This window comes from Acromyrmex echinatior, chromosome 1, assembly GCF_024713525.1.
Source record: "Acromyrmex echinatior isolate Ae372 chromosome 1, ASM2471352v2, whole genome shotgun sequence".
In the NCBI taxonomy this organism is placed as follows: domain Eukaryota; kingdom Metazoa; phylum Arthropoda; class Insecta; order Hymenoptera; family Formicidae; genus Acromyrmex; species Acromyrmex echinatior.
The window spans coordinates 27,776,867-27,802,536 of record NC_141852.1 but is presented as its reverse complement, the minus strand read 5'-3'; the positions used below and the strand labels follow the sequence as shown (position 1 = coordinate 27,802,536).

General features: G+C 33.1%; 1 protein-coding gene across 3 annotated transcripts in view; it reads right to left on the bottom strand.

Moving 5' to 3' along the window:
* LOC105148163 (putative cytochrome P450 6a13) overlaps positions 1-25,670 on the bottom strand; it is a 28,724-nt gene that overhangs the window by 924 nt on the left and 2,130 nt on the right. For all 3 annotated transcript variants that reach the window (XM_011059708.2, XM_087406675.1, XM_087406670.1), the window contains 3 exons: positions 21,543-22,080; positions 10,016-10,237; positions 2,452-2,703 (listed from right to left, as the gene is read on the bottom strand). In XM_011059708.2, coding sequence (XP_011058010.1) covers positions 2,452-2,703; positions 10,016-10,237; positions 21,543-22,080 — 1,012 coding nt within the window. The remainder of the gene's footprint in view (positions 1-2,451; positions 2,704-10,015; positions 10,238-21,542; positions 22,081-25,670) is intronic.

Below are 25,670 nucleotides of genomic sequence, written 5' to 3'. Positions count from 1 at the left end.
AAAAAGATATCAATCTGCGAATGACGTGTATACGAACGCCGAGCGACGATTCAGAATGGTAAACAAAGTAACAATTGTGTCTAGCAGACATATCGAGCAAAAATATTGACTATGAATATCTTCAGATATTTTAAAATTATCTATATTCATTCCGAATGAATAGACATTATATCGAATATATTGCACAGCAAATAGATTAAAAAAAATTCCCAATTTTTTTAAAACTTATGAGTAAAGATCTGTGATGTTTGATCATTTGATATAGGAAAGGGGGCTCCGTTTATTTATAGTCCCCCCAATCAATATAATAAGCAATAAATGAAACTCCTTCTTTTATGTCTCAATAATTAATCAATCAATAACTAATTCTTTAGTCCTTAAATATTAACTCAAAAATCTAAAATAAAAACAAAAGTTAAGAAATATAATTGGTGAAAAATGTATTTAATGATCATTTTTTTTATAAACTCGACACCACTTATACTGAACGCTTCTGCATCTAATTGGCATATTTTATTGAATCTAAAAGTACAACCAAATAAATGTAAGAACTCATTGAGCGTTCAGTCAGGTTCAACGTAGTATCGACCTACCGACTACACCTACCGAATGCACTCAAAACTCTCTAAAGCCGAAAATCATAGTCCGTTATCTTAAGCAATGTCTTAAGATGCTAATATGGTTCTCTGATTGGTTCATGCACTAGCTTAAGACTATCTCGAACATTGAGCGTCTGGATTCCGCTCTATAAGTATTCATAAAAATGGAAAGTGAATATGAATAATAAAAAAATATCTAATCAATATTTCATTCTTAATTTTTTATTCAATATTTTTATATTAAGCAGCAAAAAATATCGAATAAGAATAATAAATGCGTTTGAGCGAGACATAACGATGTATAAAGTATAAGAAATGTATGAAAAATGTTACTACTACCGAATTTGAAATAGTTTTATCGGTAATACAAACGGTTCCAGCATCCCCTAAAAGAAATTATTCAATTCTATCAATAATTGCCTGAGAAAAATCACTTCAAAGTTCACCTATTTTTTCAGCCTCTCAGGGTGTACTCCCTTAAATATAACTCGGTGAGGGTAAGTTTCGACGGTTCTCTTGTAAATAAAGTCGAAACGTTCCACTATTGTATAGTTGGAAACACTAATTTTCAAATTAGTTGTTTTTCATCTTAATAAAGTTAATAGTTCTATATGATCTTAATAGTTCTATATGATCTTGATCTAGTATTTGCTATTTATTGTATCATATCTTTCATGATTTTTTTACCTTTTTGTTGTTTTGAAATGTACTTTTTTTGTGAAAATGAATTGTCAAATAGGTAAGAGCAAATTATTATATATAACATGCTCTTTTGCATAACACATAATTGTAATATACATAAATAATAGATATAATTAAATATGATACACAATCTTAAATGAAAAATCATACCTTTCTTGTAAAGAGAAACTGTGTATACTATTTTTAAACAAATAGAAAAACATTTATTTTAGCAAAGAATATTGTTTTATTTATTTTTATATGCATTTATTAAAATAAAAATTAAAATAAAGTTAGTCTTTAAGAAAAGTGGTTTAATTTTACTGTATCAAATTAATTTGAAAAAAACAATAGTAATGGTTATTCAATGTGCTTTTTATTTCCTTGCTTTTTACCATTTTTTACATCTTGCCTTTTTGCTTCTTATCCGGTTTTTTGTATTATGTCGCCCAAGATAAATGTTAACGAACTTCGAAAGAAACAAGAAATATGTAGCAAGAAATACATTGTCGATAAAACGATTGCAAAAAAGAAAAAAGCAAAAAGTAAAAAGCAAGAAACAGGAAACAAAGTAGAAACACATTGTAGAATAGGCTTAAAGGATTAGAGAAACATGTAAATGTAACTATTGTAATCAATAATAATTAGAAACTCAAGAATTATCGGCAATAGATAAAACTTTTATGGAAATATTAATTGCTTTTCATTTACATCGATTCTCAGATCATTCTCACTTGTGACGTCATAATTCAATTGAATGCGCGTTTCTTTTGTCTTCTGACAAGTAAGACTGAATTTTTACCTATATAATCTGCAATGTTTTTACCTACAATCGACAAAATCGAGATACTTTAGACTATATACTTTAGTCTCGTAAATTCATTTTAAAAGTTATGAACCTGTACTGTCATGTGATAACTTTTTACCAAAGTAAGCAAGTAGTGACATCATTAATCTGAGTGTGAAATACTGAGCCTCAGACTCAATTTCTCTTGTATCTAAATGAAAAGCAACTATTGAAATTTCGTTATGTATGTTTCAAGGTTAAGGTAATATATTCGCTGATGGAGTTTTAGTATATTTATCTAACAAAATAATAACATCTTCAATTTCATCATATAATTATGTTATTAATTTAATGTTAATGAAATTATTGCTTTTTATTACGTACCAAGACAATTTCTTGGGCCATATCCGAAAGGTATGTAATGCATTGATTGTCTGAATCGAGCTGCTTCACCGATGAATCTCTCAGGATCATAAGTTTCAGGTTTGGGATATATATCTGGATCGAAATGAATGCTATGAACAGGTATATTAACTATTTGGCCTTTTGGGATAGTTAGTTGAGAATTTCTAAAAGTGTAAGCTGATGAGGCCTGTCTCATGATTACATCAACTATTGGATATTTTCGTATCGTTTCTGTAAATAATCATTTCAATAATTATAATAACAATTAAATGCATCTTAAAGCGAATTCGATTTATAATAGCAAGATTAACTTTAAAATGCAGTAGTTTACAAGATATTAATTGTTTATGATTGTGTACTTTATATACTGCGTTCATAAACGTGATCAAGAACTCTGCGTGGTCTCGCGCATAAGATGCGAGATCAGAATGTTGAAGATCCTATGAACGAAACTTGCTTTTCCTTTTTTTCACAATTTTTTTCTGAAATAAGTGCAATTATTAATAAACATGTTAGATCAAATATATTTTTATATGTATTGAAATTATACGTACTTCTAAAAGTTTTAATTCAACAATTGTATAGGAAAAATGATTCGACACGATATGCACCGATTCGATGGAAAACTAGTATAATATTTTATATGTAAATGAAAATCTTTTAAAAAAATCCAAGAAGAAATTATGCTTTTGTAATGTTGCGTTTGATGTCGATCGCTATTTTGTTTTACATGTTTTTTTATAACTATTAAGCCTATTCTACAATGTGCTTTTTATTTTTTGTTTCTTGCTCTTCGCTATTTATTGTATCTTGTCTTTTTGCTTCTTATCCCGTTTTTCGTTTTCTGTTGCTCGAGATAAACGTTAACAAACTTCAGAAGAAAGAGAAAACACATCAAGAAATATAATTATTGATAAAATGATCACAAAGAGAAAAAAAGCAAGAAACAGAGCACGTTGTAGAACAACCATTAAGCTTATTCTACAATGTGTTTTTTGTTTTTTGTTCTTTGTTTTTTGCTATTTTATATCTTATCTCTTTATTTCTTATCCGATTTTTTGTTTTATGTTGCCCGAGATAAAAGTTAACAAACTTTAGAAGAAATAAGAAACACCTAGCAAGAAATACAATTGTCGATAAAATGGTTGCAAAAGGAGAAAAGAGCAAGAAACAGGAAACAAAGATCACATTGCAGAATAGACTTTATCATTCGAATGTATAAAAATTTTGATAATGAACAAAAGTGAGATGATTAATCTAATTATAAAGATGATGCCAATATAATTTTGAAATAATCTAATTTCCGTTGCACGGATTAGCTCGCAAGACGGGAACAGAACAGATTCGAATCGAAGAAAGAGTACGTGTACAATCCCAGTAAACGAGAATGGATTAAAATGGATTGAAATGTTTTTCTATCCGAATGCGTATTTTAAATAGTGAATATTTTTTTTGGATTTAATTGGATTCAATTGGATGCAATTGGATTGAAAAACTGCATTTCCTATTCAAAATTTTGAATTGAACAGTATTCACAATGTACAGAAAAAGTTAATATTATTTTTAGATTGAAAAACATAGAGATATGCTCCATGCAATTTCTGTAAATGAATAAAAATGCATTCATGATTGAAAAGCATTCATTTTAACATTCGTGAATCAATATTTCTGAAAATCTGAATCTATTTCAATCCATTTTCGTTTGCTGAAGTGAGTGAAATGACAATTTATTATATCAAAGAAATGACAATATAATACAAAATGAAATAAGGTTCGAATGGTAATATAATACAAGATGAAAGGGCTTCGTAGGACAATGGCTGTGGTCAAGTCTCGCTACAAATGTTTTGAAGCGTTTGATGGACTAATTAGAAGAAAGAATTTTACAAAACTGACTGACCAATTAAAAAGCGATTCAAAACATTTGCAACATCACGTTGACTATACCTAATATGATATTGGGTCATCTAAAAAGTATTCGCGGTACTTTGTCACTAGATATATGACCATCAACACACATCTAGTGACAAAAAACCGCGGATACTTTTTAGATGACCCAATATAATGGGCTTCAAGTTGATAAAGCGGCTAGTTTGCTTGCTGAGCAAATGAACATAATTGATTGTTATTTATAGATCTAACCAATCATATTTAATCGCTCGATATATATAAATATGTCTAGTATGATAAGTATGCCGCTTTGCCGTCTTGAATTCGGCCAATGATTATATCGACTAAAGCGTGGTTTCTGCGAGGTGCGAAATAAGCTTAGATGTGCGTGGTATCATCGCGAGATCTACGCAGATTAATGGCGGCGTGGCGTGAACAAAAAAGCCCGACGCGGATGCGATGAACGCGGCGAGCGCGTCTAATAATGTTTTTCATTGGGATGCACTGAGTGGGTATTAGAAATTCGTCGAGTTGAGATGGCACTGCCCGAGTTTATACAAACAACAATACAAATTTTTTTCACGCCCATTGAAATTCGCGACTTGATGGGTGCGCTTAATGGTGTAATTTTTAATTTCTCAAATGTTGACATTTTTCATTTGCAGCTTACAGAAATTAATCATTTAGAAGTTATAGAAGTTGTAGAAATGCTTCCAATTCGATTTAAAATAAATTATAATATTATATTTTGGAAGTACTCCTTCAAAGTGGCGAAGAAGATTTTCATCATAAATTGTCGAGTAAGTATATATTGGGTCATCTAAAAAGTATCCGCGGTACTTTGTCACTAGATATATGACCATCAACACACATCTAGTGACAAAAAACCGCGGATACTTTTTAGATGACCCAATATATATTCCGCCAAATCGCATAACTTATAGTCTGTGACTGAAGAAAATTTGTTATTAATTGCTTATCTCATTAAAAAAAATTTTCTCTACACGAATAATATGCTACTAAATTAATTATTACTATATATTTTTATTCGTGTGGATTAATATTTTCTTATCGTGTGATGTTTTCATACGAGGTTTTCGTTTATAAATAGGTATACGTGGAGCACACTTCACATACAAATCGGGTTCTGCCTGATTTTTAGAAACTCAATTGATTGTCAGACTGAAACTATTGATTATTAGACATCTGAATTTTCCTAGATATATCCATTCACATTTATGAATATCATGAAAACCACAACGTTTTTGATAACCCTAGCTATATAAATTTCTAAGACATGGGAAAATGATACAGGTTCGGTTATAACTTCTAGGTATCGATTTTCTGAAAACGAACAGGCATTCAGTAAAGCAGCAAAAAATATTTCTTTGTATTGTTATTGTTTTATTGTAAGTAATTGCACAAGTAAAAGATATCTTCGTTACTAAATACATTTTCTACTAATATTGCCTATTTAATTATGTTTTTATAATTAATAAAATATGGTGAACTAATATGTTTTTTACATTTTATATTTTTATTTACATTTTCCTGATGACATATAAGAAATATTAATATATTAAGATTGTTAAATCATGAAATCATGTTTTTTGGAAAATATGAAATATAATATTTTATTGTATATGTACGTTTATTTCATTGGTACAATTTATATATTAAATTTCTTTTCATTTTTCCTAATCTTTTTAACAGAGCTTCCTGCTTTCCTATATTTTCATTACAAATCTCATTTACATTTTGTTCTTCGTACATAGGAAAATCAAAATCGTCGTTATTTTCAATGTACAAATTGTACAATACGCTGCAAGAGACAATAAACTTTGAAATCTTATCTGCATTGTGCATCTCTATTTCAATCAATCGAAATCGACCATGAGCAGTCCAAATGCATTCTCTATTAATACTCGAGTCGCAGACAGCATTTTATTGAATTTTTTTCTTCTTTGTAGAAAGATTTCTGTAGTGTTTGAATGTAATAAGCCATTCTCTTATTAGATACGCTTCGTCTCTTAGAATGTGGTATTTTCTATCTTCACATATTCCTGGCAATTCGTCGCATATATTTGATAATTTAAGTACACGCGCATCGAATTTTTGACGGAATTCCAGTAAACGTATCTATAAACTTCTTTTGGATATCGCATATACTCTATAATGTTATTGAAGAGATATGTCTATTTACTAGAAAATTTCATAGGGAGCGATTGGCAAATTGCATCTACCTGTCTCCTCTGGATTGGACATGGACATCAAACTTCATAGTCATGGAAGAGATTGGAGAAAACTGGTCACGTGACCCCCGTCCTGATTGGACGTGGACATTCAAGTGATGCAATTTTCCACTCTCTCCCTGTGAGGCTCTCTACTATTGGGTCATCTAAAAAGTATCCGCGGTTTTTTGTCACTAGATGTGCTGACCATCAATACCATCTAGTGACAAAAAACCGCGGATACTTTTTAAATGACCCAATATTTACATATGTTGATTTTATTTTGTGGACTGGCGTTGGTATTTTAATGAAAGTTCCATCAACGCAGCCAAGAATTTTTGCAATCTTCAATTTTATTAAGTTTTTTATTTTGAGAATATTACATTTTTTATTTATAAATAAAAAAAACACCACTTGACAACGAAAGATCGAATATTACCAGCATATAATTTTTATTTATATCAATTCCCGCCGCCATATTTTGTACACAACCGACACCGTCCCGTCGGAGCTCGTGCTAGATTTTTACACGAAAGAACGAAACTCGGCACAATCTTCGTGCACACTAAAATCCCCAATGAAACGTACAATCCGCGCCTAATGTGCACCAGTTCTCCCAATGAAAAACGCTATAAGATGTTTGCAGTACGATTGAGAAGTTCAGCGGAGACCGAGAATACTTGACTCTCTGACTACTGTCGGTCGCTTAAACAGAAATGCGGATGACGGAGTTTCCCTTTCCGGCTCACTGGGAATGCCCAGTGGAGGCAGAGCGCGCTCTATGCTCTACCCTTGTTCTCGCCTACTTAGTGGAAAACGATCGAAGCCGATCGGAAAGCGTATCAAGAGCACTCGATAGAGGCAAGGTACGTCTTACCCCGTACTCTGGACTGCCATTAGAAATCGATAGTAGCATAACAGATCGGAATACTGGCTACAATAGGATCTGATTGGCAATGTCAGGAAAAAGAGAGCTTCAACGAGGAATACAATATCTTTTATAGTTGTAAAATAATGTTTTCTCGTTGAAGCTCGGCGGCGCTCGGCTTCCTTCGCCTGGGCTCTCCTACAAATATGCCTTTCGGCGCTATCTCGTGAAGACCAATACTCAGGGCAATACTCGGTCGTGTTCGGGTTTCATGGCCCGAACACGAGTCTTCTTTGCGAGCTGTCGTCACCTGTAAATTTTGTTTAAAATAATATCGGGCGCACCGCGGCATCTGGCTTAGTGGAAGGCCGGGAACGATGCATTGTCTGGGAGTGCATCGTTACAATTTTCTACAAATTAAAAAACTTTTATATGCAATTTAAAAATAGCTTTTTATTTGTTTATTGAATAAAGTGATTCGGTATTCTTCCTATAGTTGTTGATTTAATATAAAACTTTTACAAGTACATGTATAATTTCAATTATATATCAACAATTATATAAAAATGCATTTGTTTTATTTATAAATGTGTATAATAATATGTTTTATTTATAAACTTTATTTATTTTCAAAAAAAATTGTGAAAAAAAGAGAAAAAACATAATTCAATTGTGCAATCTCCAATATTGGCCTAGTTTCCACCGGATCCACCGGGTAGTTTTCACCGAGGGTTTAAACCGGATCAGAATGTAAGAACCAACACCAATTACAGTCGAGTATTTCCCTGTATAGTCCAACGAGGAGAATGCTCGACTGTAGTTGGTTAATTCTTACATTTTGATGTGGTTTAAACCGTCGATGGAAACTAAGCTATTGTAATCTCGCACCTTATGCGCGAGACCACGCCGAGTTCTTGTAAATAATTGAACTTATGAACGCATATACAAGGTGATTCAAAATAACCCAAGTATGAAGAAATATTTTCCTGACCGAATTCTAAGACAATTTTTCCTTTACGAAAATTTTGTACGAAGCTTAGTTTTCAAATTACAAGAAGAAATAGTTAGCGTCCCAGCTCAGTCAAAAATAATAATGGAATCGACATCGATTCGATGTTGGATGTGTCAAATTAACGTCGATTCGATGTCGATTCCATTATCATTTCTGACTGGGAGGTTGCGTATAGGAGATGGGCAGGAGTAGTGTTCACGGTTAGACACGAGCGCTTTACACATAGGGCACACATTGATCTGATGCATTCACACATTTATAAAAACACATTTCTTATTATCTTTTCCGCCCTATTACACTATTTTTTTTATCTTTTACATACTTTAAATAAGCTAATTTCGTTAAATTATAAATTAGAAATGATGAAATTAAAATGAATATTGGACCCTTTGAGTATCGGATTATTTTTTAATTACATTGATAAAATTGTTAGAGAAATGTCGGAAGAGTGAAATTAGACAATAATTATGTGCGATAAGCATTACAAAACGATTATTGACATACAAATTGTACAATTATTTCAGTATGTCGAATTCTAAGAGTTTCTTACAATTCGTACTTACGTACTGAAATACTTGTTAGACTTAAATGTATGCCAATAAACGTTATAATATTCGTGGCACGCAATTAGTATCTAATTTCTCACTTTTAAAATTTCTCTGTCAATTTTATTTGCGCTCGTAGCATTTATTACATACTTATGAGAAATTTTATGAGAGACGCGATCGCGATCACACTTCTTAACATTCAAAGAGTTATGATTTTTCTACAATATGCTTTTTGTTTTCTGTTTTTTGCTTTTTGCTATTTTTACATCTTGTCTTTTTGTTTTTCATACGATTTTTTGTTTTATGTCGCCCGAGATAAAATAAAAGTTAGCGAACTTCGGAAGATACAGGAACATATAGCAAAAAATACATTTGTCGATAAAACGGTTGCAAAGGGGAAAAAAGCAAGAGATAAAAAACAAAAAACAAAAAACAGAGCACATTGTGAATAGGTTTTGTGAATGTTTAAAACAAAAACGTAAGCCAAATATACTTTAAGAGCTTATTAATTTACGAAAACGTGGTGGTTTCGAGAAAAACATGTTTAAAGTTTTACAACCGATTATTCTGAATTTATGCATCTGACCACGTGCTACTCTATTACATATTTATTATATTATAGTTCCGTTATGAATTTCAACATAATATTTTGGAGACATATTTTTAAGACTCCAAGCATTACAAAAATGCAAAAAGAAATTGACTTTTTGAACCCGTCAGTGTCAGAATTAAATAAAAATAATAAAGATAGTATCACTCTGTTTTACTTTTAAAAATTATTATTATTTTTTTAGGAGGAAATGTTGAAATATAATAAAAAGATTTTCAAAATACAAAAAGTATCGTATTATCACTTACTTAATAAAGATAGTACCATTTGGATTGTACTTTTTATTTTGGTACTAGTTTTTTTTTAATATGTATCATCTAGATTTTATCATAAGTTTACCATTTATTTCAATTATTTTAAAATTAATTATAATGAATGAATTACCTTTACAGACTGCATCCAGATAGAACATCATATTTATATCGTCAAATGTTATTTCTCCATTACATTTTATGCATGTATTTCTTATTTCTTCGCGAAGTTTGTTTTGAATAGTATGATTTAAAGCTAATTCATACAATGTGTTACATATTGTTTTAGCAGACGAATCAAATGCAGCCAAGAAGAACATAAATAATTCCGCAACAAAATATTGATCTAACATTTCTGCAAAGAAAAAATACAAAAGCTATATTAATTGTTTACTGAAATCGTGTTAGATAATATTCAATGCATATTTTAAAATAGTGCAAAAAGTTTATGATAACGTTCTAAGATAATTGCATTTATCAAATAAGCTTTAAATAAAATTTCTGTAATATCTCAAAAATCTAGTTTTATCTTAAATATACAGGATGTTATATTTCATCATATTGACTTCTCTTATTCATATACATATTTGTATCTAACGTCAATTGCATTATATAATGGGAAGATAGGAATCAGGCAATGCTTTTGTTCTGCCTGTTTAAGCCTTGTTTGTGAATCTTTTCAGAAATTAAATGTTTAATGTAAGATTTACTATCAAAATATAAATATCAAAAATTTGTACGTTATTTGAATCAAAATTGTGGTTGCATCTAATTCTGTGGCCCGTAATAACCGAAGGAGGTCCCATTTTTTTCCTTATGTCTGATATGTGTTCTTGCAGTCTAGTTTTTAGTCTCCTCTTAATCTGGCCGACGTAACTAGCATCGCAATCATTACAAGATATTTTATAAACCACATCCTGATGAGAAAGAGAGTCAAGCTAGTCTTTGCTTCTCTTTATGTAATCTTTTAGTGTTTGGAATAAAATAAGCTAATTTACAAGCTTGAGGGCATGAACCTTTCAGAAATACGTTTAACGTAAAATACAGTGAAATATTTTTGTGTGACCTTGACTTTTTTGTGTGAAAAATGTAAATTAATGTTAAAATTATTATTACTATTATTAGGTGTTGGAATTAATTCGTAGCGTTTTACAAGTGATGGGAAGTACTTTCATTAATGTATTTTTTAATGCTCATGTGAAATAAATAACATTCTTTCATTAAAAACGCTACGAATTAATTCCAACACCTAATATAATAATATGGAATATGGAAATTTAATCTTTTTTGTATTGCAGAAAAGATGAAATTCAAAGGATAACCTATTTATCCTGTATGCATGTATCTTTGCATTAATATGTATACTGGCCAACAGAAATGCCTTTACACATTCAAAATGAATGCGTTTCAGACTACAGTTGAAACACATACAATTTGTATGCCGAAACGCATCCCTCTTGAGTACGTAAAGGCATTTCTGTCGGCTAGAAACATTAAATTTATTATTTTGGTCCTTAGCCCTTCTTAACATACTCTTATTTAATAATTCAAATAATTGTTAATTCTAATGCGTTTTTTATTTAAATCTGTTATTCATAACAATACTGGGGTTTGAAAATAAAAAAAGTAATGCACACCCAGCAAATGAGAATGGATTAAAATGGATTGAAATTTTTTTTTATCCGAAAGCGTATTTTAAATAGCAAATACTTTTTTTTGGGTTTAATTGGATTCAATTAGCTTCAACTGGATGCAATTGGATTGATAAATGTATTTCCTATTCAAAATTTTGAATTGAACAGTATTCATAATGCACAGAAAAAGCTAATATTATTTTTAGATTGAAAGGCATAGAGATATACTCCATGCAATTCCTATAAATGAATAAAAATGCATTCAAGATTGAAAAGCATTTATTTTAACATTCGTGAATCAATATTTCTGAAAATCTGAATCCATTTCAATTCATTTCAATTCATTCTCATTTGAGTAATACACGGTGCCGACTCTAACTATCATCGTATAGCCTTTCCTACTCAATTTTTATCCTTATTTCCACGAAGCATAGCAGAAAGTAACTTGGATGAATCCTGGAGAACTTGAGCAATCCTATCGAAGATTGGATAGCCAACCTCAGTGAAAAGCAGGGTCAGAGCAGACAAAGAAAGAAGTTATGGCCTTCTGATAAAAAGTGGTTGAGCAAGCCTACCTACTCTCATAAAAAACGATTATATCTGAAAATCTTCAGAGAAACTTCGGAATGGATGATGCGAAGACAACTTAGGAAAAGGAATTTGGAATGTGCTCTCGGAACATGGAACTCTTAATGCCTATGCCAGGAGCCCAAACGGCACTATTGGAAGAAATACAACATATAAACTAGCAATAACGGCGAACCAAGAAAAACCAAGTGGTTGGAAAGTGATATAAAATCACACACAATATTATATAGCGGAAAAAAATAAGATGCTAAGGAATACGGGATAGTTTTATCGTGGATAAGAAGATGAAATCAAATATAATAGATTTCTTAGCGATTAATGAAAAAATATGATTAAGAATACACACCCGATTCTTTAACGTAACAATAATAAATGTACACTGCCCAACAGAAGAATATGAGAGAGAAATAAAAAAAAGTTTCTATCAGACTTTGGAAAAAACATGATACAGCACTAAAAAATAACTTTTTACAGAAACATAGAAAAGCACTCTTTACATGAAAACACTCTTGAAAATGATAAGCTCCTAATTTGGCAGACAGTAAACACATGTAAGTTCCACTTTCTTCCAACATCTGAACATATACATAAAACAACTTGAATCTCACCTGGAGATGGTACGACTATTCAAATAGACCATGTGTTTATAGACAAGAGGACAAGAGGTTTATAGATGTAAAGATGTATATTAGATGTAAAGACTAAAAGAGAGAGAGAGAGAGAGAGAGAGAGAGAGAGAGAGAGAGAGATTTGACTGCTGCGAGTCAAATCATGTCCTGGTCCAAGCTACACTAAGGTGCAAAATAGAACACCACTACAATGAGCAACGATAACGACAAAAAAATTCACATGGAAAAATTGACAATGTCATAAGTAAGACAATGTCATAAGCTTCGTGATAAAAGTTGCTAGTAAGCTAAATTTAGAGACCAAAGAACAGACAGTGAAAATACAGTAGAAATCCATCAATACAATAATAACACATGCAGCCATAATGACATTGAGAGAAGAACAGAGTCTGTAAAAACTTCAATTTTGTGCGCGGACATAGCTCGCTGATAAACTCGGTATCGGTGCGCAGAATAGGTTTGCACAGGAGGTGAGATACAATAATAACGTCGATGTATTTAGTGCTATTATGTAAGAATGTATATTTAATATAATTTTGGAGATACAGTCGGTTCTTTGTTGCAGCACTATGTTTCGGATGGAGGATTTTAATACTCAATCCCTTCTTAATAACGAACTTGAGATTTATTGTTGCTCGAGATACGCAAAATTGAACTGAACTGCTTCTCTTCACTTACGGTGTTACCACATTCTCAAAAATTAAAAATGTTACTAATGCCGTTAATGCGGCTAAGGCGCATTCTATCTGCTCCGAGAACGTCCTAGAAGATTATTGCCCCCAGCAGCAATTCTACATTTCGTGGCTAGTGGAAAGTTGGGTCTACTAGTTCAATGTTCTGAGATAAGCTTAGGAATTTAGTGTTAGTTGATTTGGAAGGCATAAATCATGTAATCTGATTAACCACAAGGAAGTTTGTCTCATGAAGTAGTCGTTGACGCTATCATCGTTCTTGTCGTTTCAACTGTCTTCGTTTCAGTTGCATTCAGACATGAAGTAGTATGTTTCGCTATGCCTATCGTGAGTCCTAATCGTTCAGATATCTTTAGTAATGAAACTCGCTTGTGACCCATTGTCTAACAGAGCGCGTACTCTATGGAGTTTGTCCGATTTATTACGAATGTAGACTATTGCAATGGACAGAATAACCTCAGAGCTGTGGCAGTTGTTATTTATCGCTTTCATGGAAACCGACATTGTAACTGGCGGTTCGTTAACTTGAACGCTTGAATTTGCCTAGCTTACATTCGCTGAGACATTATTGGAAGAGGTTGTATTCTCTTCGGATGCGCTTGATCTTTTATATGAAGCAGTATGTGATGTTTCTTCGAGCAAGATTTACAAGCGCGCGACGTGCATGATTGTGCATTCGTATGCTTCGTACTCAAACAATTGTAAGATTCAGTCTTTTTGCTTCATTGAGTCGCGATTCCACGGATAATTCTTTAAAAATCTTGCATGCGTATATGCGGTGCGCTTGCTTACAAAGAACATACTCGACTGCTTCATTTGTAGTTACATGTGAAAGAATTGAGTTATAATTCTTGTTCGTATGAATCTGATTTCTTTTTGGTGCTACATTTTCTGCCAAACTAATCTTTGACTACTTTGAGTGAAGGGCTTCAAGATATTCACATCGAGTGTTGAAATTCAACCAGTTGTCTGGTAGAATATCTTATTCTGAATGATCTTCAGTTCCCACTCCTTGGTTACGGAATCTAGTTTGCTCGTAATTAAATAGTGAATAAGCGTATCCCACTTGTCTGTAGGTTCCTTTAATTGTCTTAGTACGCGCAAATGTTTTTAAGAGTTATCTAACAATGTCCGCAACACAACTCTGCCGACTTCTTGGAAATTGGAGGTAGACCAAACAGTTCATGTACATGATGATGAATCGTTAAGTGCGTGTGTTTGAAATTGTTTCGTTAATAACTCTAATGCAATCGCATAGTTTTCGTTAGTGACTGGTATGAATCACTTGAGCCGCTACGATAGTGCAGATTTCAGATAGTGAAACTTTTGCACTGAATCTAAAGTAGCATTACCATCGACTAAAGCTAAGAACGTGTCATAAAATTGTTGCCACTTTTCATAATTTCTGTAAAAGGTCGGCAGAGAGATTATCAGCAATTTTACCATCGTCTGACTTGTATTTGTGTTTGGATTGGTGTTTGAATTCGAGTGCTCAATTTGATTTCAGACTTGTGTTCAGTTCACTATTCCTAAATTGTGGAAGCCTTGACCGCGCGGCAGCTTGCAAAGTGAAAAAAGCTTCTTCAAACCTCTCTCGTTCGACGGTATTTGTTTCAAGGAGAATCGCATCGATCTTAGTCTATATGACATGAAATTCCTGCCACAGCTCATCGTATTTCTCTAATCTAGCTTGTAATATTAACCTATTTTTCGGTATCTTCATAGTTATCGAAAAACATTTTAAATTTAGTCGCATGAGATTTCAACGTTGACGTTTCAATTCCTCTACAACTTCCATCTACATTATATATATGACAATTCGCAAATACACGCAAGATATTTATCGTCTGCTGATACAAAATCGTTGTCACATTGTTGAGTGTATGTACTGACGTACGGATGAGATGACACGGTGGCACCAGCAACAAACAACACGGCAGCAACTTACAAATACAAGATGATAGGCGGCGGTTTGCCGAACCACGATGGCAGAGTGGCTTGCCGAGATAAGATGGCAAGATGGCGACTCGCCGAGTCAAGATGGCAAGATGGCGGCTTGCCGAAACAAAATGGCAAGATGGCGATTTGCCGAGACAAAGTGGCCCTGCGCCTAAGTGCCATTAACGATTCCTTAACCGTCTAGCCTATTCTCAATTCTAGATGTAGAATGTCGACAGACGTGGCTAAAGCCCGTGAGCTTTTCAACTAGATTCAACTTGCAGTCGATGCAATTCAATCGATCAAGGTAAAGACCTGTCTGAACGTAGGTCTTCCAAAAGTGCGTAGCTGAATTCCACAAACTTCGCTATCTCACTTCTCAAGCTTCGTTATGTTTACTGTTACCGTAAATCCGGACTAAAACTTTGGAGGATTTTAATATTCAATCTCTTTTTAATAACGAACTTGAAACTTATTGTTACTCGAGAAACACAAAATTGAACTGAACTGCTTCTCTCCATTACCACACTTTCAAAAATTAAAAATGTTACTAACGCCGTTAACATGTTAAGGCGAGCCGCATCGCAAGAAAATAACTAGATCGCTAAATCGTGCGTGAGAATCATACAACGAAACGCGGAATCGGCGCTGTGATATACAATGCAAGTTTGTGTATGCGTGCCGCTCGTGTATATACAAATACGTGTGTGACGCGGTCTGACTCGACTTCGTAGCTGACGGTTTTAGCTGATCGCGGCACAGGCACAGATTGCACTAACGTAACATGCTTGTGCTGAACAAGCCGAAACAATCGAGAGATTACACCTGTTAACAGATAGACTGTATCCAGAAAGAAACTCACTGCGTCTAATATTGAATTCTTAAAGTCGTTGAGTTTCATTGAATGAAATGGCTGATATTTTAAATTTTATCAGCGAGCCGATCTTTGACGTCCGTCAAGATTGAGACACACATACAATCCGTACGCCAACACGACGTTTGGACATTTCGATGGATACCCATACACCAGCAAGATTTATATACGTTGCCATTCGAAAGTTTTCTCTACATCAAAGGAAGATTGATGGTAAAAAAGAGGAACGATCACAGACGTCAACGACGCTTGGAAATAACTGCGTGGCGTTCATGTTTGATGAAATTTGAACTTAACGGCGTGGAGATTGACCGCAACAGAAATGTCGGAGTTATCAGTACCATCAAGAATTACGTGTCACTGACGTACGAGAAGTCTTCGATGGCGTTGAACAGAACTTTAGACATAGTTGAAAAACACTTTAATTTTTGCGTACCGTTCAATGTGCTGTTAGGCTTGCGAGGATTATAAACGCGTGATTATCAACGCTCGCCACGAATTGATTTTGATACAAGCGCGCAACAACTATAATTGCTTGGTGGGAAATCCTGTGACAGATCCGCAGATTGAATTATTCAAAGTATAGTATAGTGGCGGATGCCTTATGTTACTTTAAGCGAGATCAATAAACTGTCATTGCTACAAGTATTGGAAAACGATCGTTATCTGACCATGAGTTTTCGCTCTATATGAGTATCCTCTGTTACAGAGTACAACCAAACATTCATAGTCTGTCAAAACGGCGACTCAGCTTGAAAAGTCGCGGTATAGGTTCTCTCTGCAGACCGGCTAAAAGAATATCATGTCTCAAGATGCTAGTGTATTGTAATGTAAGCGACCTGAAATTTTATCTAAAGTTAGAATTTTATTCGTACGATGATTTGAATTGGAATTTTGACAAAATGCGCGTTTTCGTAAAGCCTATTATGGAATCGATTGCGTCGAAAAGCTGTTTATCGAGAAAGGATTTACGGTCATTGATTATTCGCGACAAAACAAATCAAGAGCGCCACCGTGGATGTAGGAATCTAGGAGACATGATAATGTCTCGGCGCTAAGCATGGCATGAGACACTGTCGTGCCTCCTTTACGAGCCAGCAAGTTGCGCCGAATTCAAATTATCGGATTTTAATAACGGCTGTTGTTCCCGATCGAGTTTTAAGTACACTTAATCGATAGCTTACATTCCGATTGTACTATACTTGCTTTTTTTCTCTACGTATCCTATAATCGGAGATATTGCAATGCAAAGTGCGGATCTGTAATATTTCAGATTAAGATATGTCATCGTCGACATTCTGCATTTCTTTGGTGTCTTTCTGACATTCTTTACGTAAGGAGCGCTAGTGATATATATGACCAGCGAGCGCTGCAATCTGTACTAGGTTTCAATAAAGCAAGGCGGATTCTAACCCACTATGTATTAGTGCATATACGTATACGATGTATGTGTGTGTGTGTGTGTGTGTGTGTGTGTTTATGTGGGGGGGGGGTTAAGGAGAGGGAAATGCAACACAGGCGCTGGGTCCGAGGGAGGGGAAGGAAGCTTGCACTAAAGAGTAATAAAATTACCGATCAACGGTATCAATTGCACTCAAGTTATGATCAAAGAATCAATTACTATATGGATCAAGTCGATGTATAGTGAATTTTCAGCAGAACTAGATTGTTTAATAATACCAGTCATTACAGAACAGCTTTCGTAGATCAGAATCAACACGGATTCATGGAACATTCCGACAGAATTGAACTTAGCAAATCCAAGCTTTCACATCCCAGGCACGATAGACATTCTTATAGGAAGCAATCTCTTTTGGAAATTAATATGCAGATAGAAAATATGCGGACAGAGAATATTAAGCAATACATTGCCTATATTACAAGAGATTCAATTAGGGTGGGTAATAGGCGGAGAGTTGAACGAAGTTCTCAAACAGTAAACGAGTATGCCATATTACTACTATTGATTTAAATCAGTTTGAGAGGTTTGGAGCATAGAGAAAATATTAACACGTAATCGAGAGTGTCTGTTTACACGTCAAGAGAAGCAAGCAGAAGATTTCTTTTTACGCACGATGAAAAGAAATTCGGATGGAAGATACATCGTACGTCTGCCAACAAATAAGTCACTCAGAAGGCATAGCAATCAAGAGATTCTTGACAATCAGGAGAAAACTCAATTAGCAATTGCGATTGCGAGAAGAGTATCACAAATTTCTAAAGGAATACGATGAGCACATGTTCTTGAGAGCAATACCAGATTCCGCAACAGGAAGAGAACTTTTCTATCTACCGTATCAGCCAGTAGTCATCAAATCAATCAGCATAACGACGAAAATTAAAAGTTGTTTTCGATGACTCGTCAAAATCAATCATAGGAACATCCTTGAATCAAAAATTAAGTGGGCCGAATCTGCAGCAGAACTTGTGGAGTATCATCATCCGTTTCAAAGCACATCAATATGTGATGACGGCAGACATCCAAATGATTCCACAATCAGTTCCGGCAAATCTGGGTGTCAGCAGAGGATCGAGATCTTCAACGGATCATTTGAAAGGAATGACTCTACAAAGGCACTACGAACATACACTTTAAAGACAGTGACATACGATACTACTTGTGCATCCTATTTAGCGATGCGTTGTCTACAGCATCTAACTATGCAATCAGAAGCAGTTACCCGACAAGCAACAGTACAAGCACTGCTTTACGACTTTTATATGAATGACGTGCTGACAGGTAGTCACACCGTGAAACAAGCAGTTAAATTAAGAAGAGAATTGTCAGAGTTACTACAAGCAGCAGAATTTCTACTCAGGAAATAGAGAGTGTCCGCAAGAATGACTCAGTGCACTCGTAAAATTAATTTTTGTGTTATTTCGGTATTATTTTGAAAATAGAAGATTTGCATTTCCATAATAATTACAAAAGCTTTTAATGTTTATTTTACTATTTTAAGTTGATTATGTATTAATGTAGTTGATTATATAATGTTCGAGAAAACTCTAAACTGTTCAGGAATTGATATACTTTTACCTTAGTATCCGTTGACAAAGGAAGTTATATGTTACATTGACAAAGGAAGTTATATGTTCTTATTTATTATATCTTCATAATATTCGATATGCGTTTCCGTAAACGCTTGTTGGTTTTCCTTTGCAAGATATGTAGAATATTCGTATTAAAAAATATATATTAAACGTCTATTGATAATAGGGTAAAAACACTAAATGTAGATCAGGCACTAGGTCCGAATCACATATTATATTTAAATACTTATATTGGGTATGGGAATAAGTTTCCGCCCATTGCAGAAAGATGTCATTAGTAGCATTGCTCATGTGTTTGATATAACGGCAAGACATGTTTTTGGTGTGTGTCCAAACTTTTGAGCCCAAGATGGCATTCGTTCGAAGCGTAACAAAGAGTAACTTTTTTTGCGTTAAAGATGTTGGAATTTATTCCAAAAAAGCAACATTTGCGGGAAATTTTACTCCATTATTTTATTTTAAAGAAAAGTGCTACGGAAACATTTGCTCGTAGATATTTATGGTGAGCATGCTCCATCGAAAACTATAATAGTTGTAAAGAATGGTTTCGGCGATTCAACAGTGGTGATTTTGACAAAGTGGTGCGACAAAGAACGCGAAGGTGCACCGAAAAAATTTGAAGATGCAGAATTGCAAGCATTACTCGAAAAAGATTCGTGTTTATCGCTCGATAGGTTGGCAAAAGAGTTAAATGTTGATAGATCCACTGTTGGAAAACGTCTACACGTAATGGGAATGGTGCAAAAAGAAGGAAATTGGGTGCCATGCAAATTGAAAGAGAGAAACATGGAAAGACGTTTGGTCATCTGCGAGATGCTTCGTCAATGAAAACAAAGGAAGGGTTTTCTATATCGTATCGTAACTGGCGATGAAAAATGGATCTATTACGATAACCCTAAACGCTTGAAGGCATGGGTGATGCCAGGTGAACCAGGTCCATCAACGCCAAAACGAAATATCCATGCTTCGAAGATTATGTTGTGCATCTGGTGAGATCAAAGAGGTATTACATATTATGAGCTGCTCAAACCGTCCGAAACCATCACTGGCGATCGTTATCGGCAACTGATAGTTTAAATCAAGCTTTGAAAGAAAAACGATCGGAAGGGGACAATAGGCACAACAAGCTGATTCTGTTACATGACAACGCTAGGCCACACGTTGCAAAACCGGTCAAGAAATACTTGGAAGGAGTAAAGTGGGAAATTCTGCCCCACCCGCTGTATTCACCGGACATTGCCCCTTCAGATTTCCATTTGTTCCGATCCATGCAGTCGGCCCTTTCTGGAGAACGATTCAATTCTTATGAAGGTATCAAAAAATGGCTTGATGAATGGATCGCTTCAAAAGAACTAGATTTTTTCATTCGAGGAATCCGTTTACTACTGGAAAGGTGGGAGAAAGTTGTTGCTTCCGAAGGAGCATACTTTGAATAAACTCACTTATATAGATTTGTTTAAATAAACACATCTTTTTCATTTAAAAAGGGCGGAAACTTATTCCCAATAATATTCCCATACCCAATAGTATTCTCTATTAAATGATGCATATCACAAGATTCTTTAGTATTTGTTTTATCTTTTTCAAGAGTCAGTTGTTTTTTGTTTATTAGCAACAGCATACAGTTGATTGATATCATTAACTAATAAAACGTAACAGATAAATTGAGGTTACTAAGGCATGTATCTTTAAAAACTCATTCGAAGTATAATACCATAAAGATTGCCTTATGACTTTTACAGGAGGTAGTAAATAGATTTTCTAGCATTAGATTTTATGAAAGAAATCAATATTATGCTTAAGTTAAGAAATTAAATCTAGAAAGGACAAAGCATTTGGTGAACTGATCCGCAATTAGTATATGGGCTTTAAATATGAATAATCGTTATTACTTTATTTAACTAAAATTAAAACATAAAATGGTACCGAAATGGAATAAAGTAATGTATATCATTCATAATGTAATCTTTATGATCAATTATAACTATTAAATATTTTATTAATTATTTGGTATCGTTCTGGATAAAAATTCTTTTTTTAGTGGTTTACAACTACTTTGCCTTATATTAAATCACTTATGAAAATCGCGAATCAAAAGTACAATTAGTTTTGTTAGAATTCTTTTCTATCGGCCTTTTAAAGCAGGGATTTGGCATTTTACAATTCTTATCATCTCCTTGTAAAGCATTATTACATCGTGATTACTATAAAACAGGTTTTAGATGTTTAATAAATGTAAAAAACTTTTACGTACCTACTTTTTCAGTCGATTTTTTGTTTTTCACGGACTCCTTAAGTATATTAACAAGATCATATTTGAAAATATTATGTTTTTTTCTGTAATTTACAATATCCATACCGAAACGAATACAAAATTGCATTAATTCGGCTTCAAACAAATAATAGCTGATTAAATCATATAATTTGTTGTGTATTACTTTATCTGGTAGCAATTGTTTGAGTATATATTTCCATGAATCTCCTTTATTGAATCTTTTTACATATTTACAAATTTCAATCTCTTTATCTTGGAAAGACTTGATATCATAATTCAGTAAACAGACACTAGAGTAGTCAGCGGTAAGTTTCTCCGTCAATTCTTTACAATTTATATATTTATCCTTCAATAACAGCGAATTGTCCAACCAATTTTTGAAAGCCTCCGAGCGTTGTATTAATAAAGATAGCATACTTTTAAGTTTACTTGGTGTGAAAAGTGGCGATAGTTTTGCTTTTAATGGTAATGATTTTTCTCCTTTTGCCCAAAAAAACGTGTCCATTATCGGTTCAGCCTGTATATTAATAAAAATGGTAATTATAAATAAAAATTATGTATAAAATAAATATAAAATTCGTGTCCGATTTTAATGGATATCTTTGATGTTGCACACACTGGCTATATATATGAAGATAGTTTGAAAAGTTTTTAATTTGATGAAGAAAACACATGATGTTTGACAATTTCTTTTATTTTTTAAATAATTCCTTTTTAGATCAACTTTTTTATTCCAACGATATTCTAACTTTTTCATACCGTCTGTATAATACGATTTCCTTTAAGCTTTCAAAATAAGCGTTAGTTTTCGATTATTTCAGTATTTGAGTCATCTTTTTCCTGGAAGACATTTCTTTACATTTGAAAAAAGGAAAACGTGACTGAATACTAAATTTGGTAAATATGTTACATACGAAAATCAATTGAAAACGCAAATCATGCAATTTTGCGACTGCAATTGAAGAAATGTAATCAGATACATCGTCATGATGGAATCAAAAGTTGATTGATAACTAAAATAAGGAAACTAATGAATGCATAATTGTATGAAATTTTAATACTAACCTTATATAGGGATTAAACTTGTTTAAAATTTAAAAATATATATTTATATAAGGCTTTCGAAATAAAAATACAATAATGAAAGAATATATGGGCAATGAAAACATCAATACAGCGCGAAAATTGCACCATTATAACAAGAATTTCAACTAATAATTCACATAATATATTGTACTACCATGTGGATACAAAAATTTCCTTATACGTTTCGGTTTACTTTAAATTATCTTCAGGAAGTTGTAAACAATTTGTCGATGTCTTATAATAAATATAGTTCGCAATGTTGGATAAATAATTCTCGTCAATATCTTGACAAATAGTCCGCAATGTTGGAAAGATATTCTATGTGAGACTAGAGGATGAGCATATTCTTACTGTCAGGTTGGGCAATTGAGAATTGCCAAAAATTGTCTCTTCGCTTTTAAACCAAATGACTAGCTGAGGAGAACAATGTGCAAAGCAATTAGTTGCATAATTATTAAAATATATGTATACTTTCAACTCACCCTCCGTCTCCATAGATCACAATCATTTATTCCAAGCATAACACATTAATAAAAGAAACATATTAATAAAAGAATAAAAAAAATTTTAAGTTAATGTTACAAAAAGAATAAAATAAAAGATTTTAATATTGTTAAATGTGATATTCAGATGGAAGTCAGATACTTAAATCGTCAAAATTTGTATTTTGAAAGCCACGTCCGTACACAATACATGACTGTTATAATGTCAAACTTAAAAATAATTAACAAAATAAAGTCAGATACACAAAGTCGCTATTTAAATTTCTCTAGAATACTCACATACGAGTGGTGCAAAAATTCCGTATCTGATTGGAAATTTAAATTATTGGTTTGCAATTTAATATTCAATATTTCAGAGATAAGTCTTTTGTTCAATTGTCTTTGTATATCTAAGATTTGGACATTATTCCATTCAAATTCATGACTATGATCCAACCTATACTGAGTGATAATAGATTTACAAGAAATTTTTCTATTAATTTGATTTTTTCTTGTCACATTATGTATTAATGATTTTAATATATCTTGAGTCGATAACATTGAAAATGAATTCAAGAGAATGATCGTTCTCAAAGAAATTTGACTGTTCAATATTTTTTAAATGATATTTCGGATAACACAACATTACGGCCCTATCTACCATGCCACAAAGATTACGCCTTTTTTTGTGTTAAAGGATGAAGAGAATGAAAATTGAGAAACCTGCTGAAGCACGTTGATTTGTGAAACCAGTCAAATTCTATTGTGCTTTGATTCTTAATTAAAATTACGTCAAGAAAATTCAATTCATCCTCACCGACTTTTAACATAAATTGAATTCTTGAATGCATTGAGTTAAAAGTGTTAAGAATTTCATTAATCGACTCGTATGGAACCGCCATTGCGATATCATCAACATATCTAATGTAGAAAAATAACTCATATCCCAAAATTCGTAACGCTTCTCAAGAAATTCTAGCACCAGATCGGCCATGATGGGAGAGAGCGGATAGCCCATAGGAGTGCCAAATTTCTGCTGGTATATATTTTGTCAAAAGTGAAAAAGATTGAGTCCAAGATTAATTTCACCGCATTTAAAAATTCTATTTCCGGAATCTTAGTAGTTTTAGCGGATGTACTTCTGAAAAGGTGAACCTTCCGATTTTCTTCTCAATTGATATACTACTGTATTTTGATGCCCTAATTTACAAACATAATCGTGAAAATTATCAACAAGATCATTTTCAAGATTAAATATTTAAAAAACGATTTTTTTCATATTTTTTCACATTTTTTTTGCGTAAAAAATCGTACGCCCCTTGGCAGGGAGGAAGGGGGGGGGCGGGAGATGAGAGTCGCTTCGCATGGAAAGTCGAAATCAATGTGCAATTATGGACGTCGTACGCCCCTTTGCAGAGGGAAAGAACACGAATAAAAATCTAACAGCTCTACTTGTAATCACATAAAATGTAAAAGTTTATATTTAACCGTAAAAATGCTTGTCGACAATTTTCATGATCATATTTGTAATCAGCACACAAAAATACAATAGTATAGATAAAAATCGGTTTTTAAATATTTGACCTTGAAAATGATCTTGTCGATAATTTTCATGATCATATTCGTAATTAGGGCATCAAAATATAGTAGTATACCAATCAACAAGAATATCGAGGGGTTTACCTTTTCGGAAATACATCCTTTTTCGAAAAAGAACAAATCTAGAATCAAAGTAAATTAATTTACTTGTGTCAATTGACGCTTGAATTTGAATTTTTTTGAGTGCACCCCTTTGTATGTAATTCTGTTAGCGCCCATGATTACATGTAGTTATGAAGTAACGTTGGCGAATTTGGCAATCATGATAAACAAATATTTAGGTGCGATATATTTGATCAGCGAAAACTAATTTCAAGCTGGAAGGCACCAATGGGTGCATCCAAAAGCACGACCGCTCACTGAGTGAGCTCTTGCATCTGATTGGCATAGATTCATTAGATCTAAAAATATAGACCAAACAGGTACAAGAGCTTACTGAGCGTTCAACGTCGTGAACGGTCGTGCTTCTGAATGTATCTAATGTACTGTTGTGGACAGAACGGTTGCAACATCTTTTTTTCAATGGATTTTGAAATACTGCCTGTTCAACAAGCGATTCGTTCTTACTTATATATCCATAAATATGAACCAAGCGCTCGGTGAACAAGCTGCATTTCGAAACTCGTTGAAAAAAAATGTTGCAACCGTTCTGTCCACAACTGTACATAAACAATACCTACAAAACAACATAGTCTAATGGTACTGCTCACTCATGATCCATTTTGCTCGAAATTCTTTCAATATCTTCTTTTTTTTCTTATTTATGTAATTTAATTATTCTAATATACGTAGAAAATTTTATTTAGTGTCTTCCCATCGGTTTAAACTAATAACAATCTTCAATAATATATTAAGATATCTTAATATATTAATAATAGATAAAGAAATCTTTGTATGCATAAAACATGGTCAATATACATTCATTAAAAATAATAGCAAC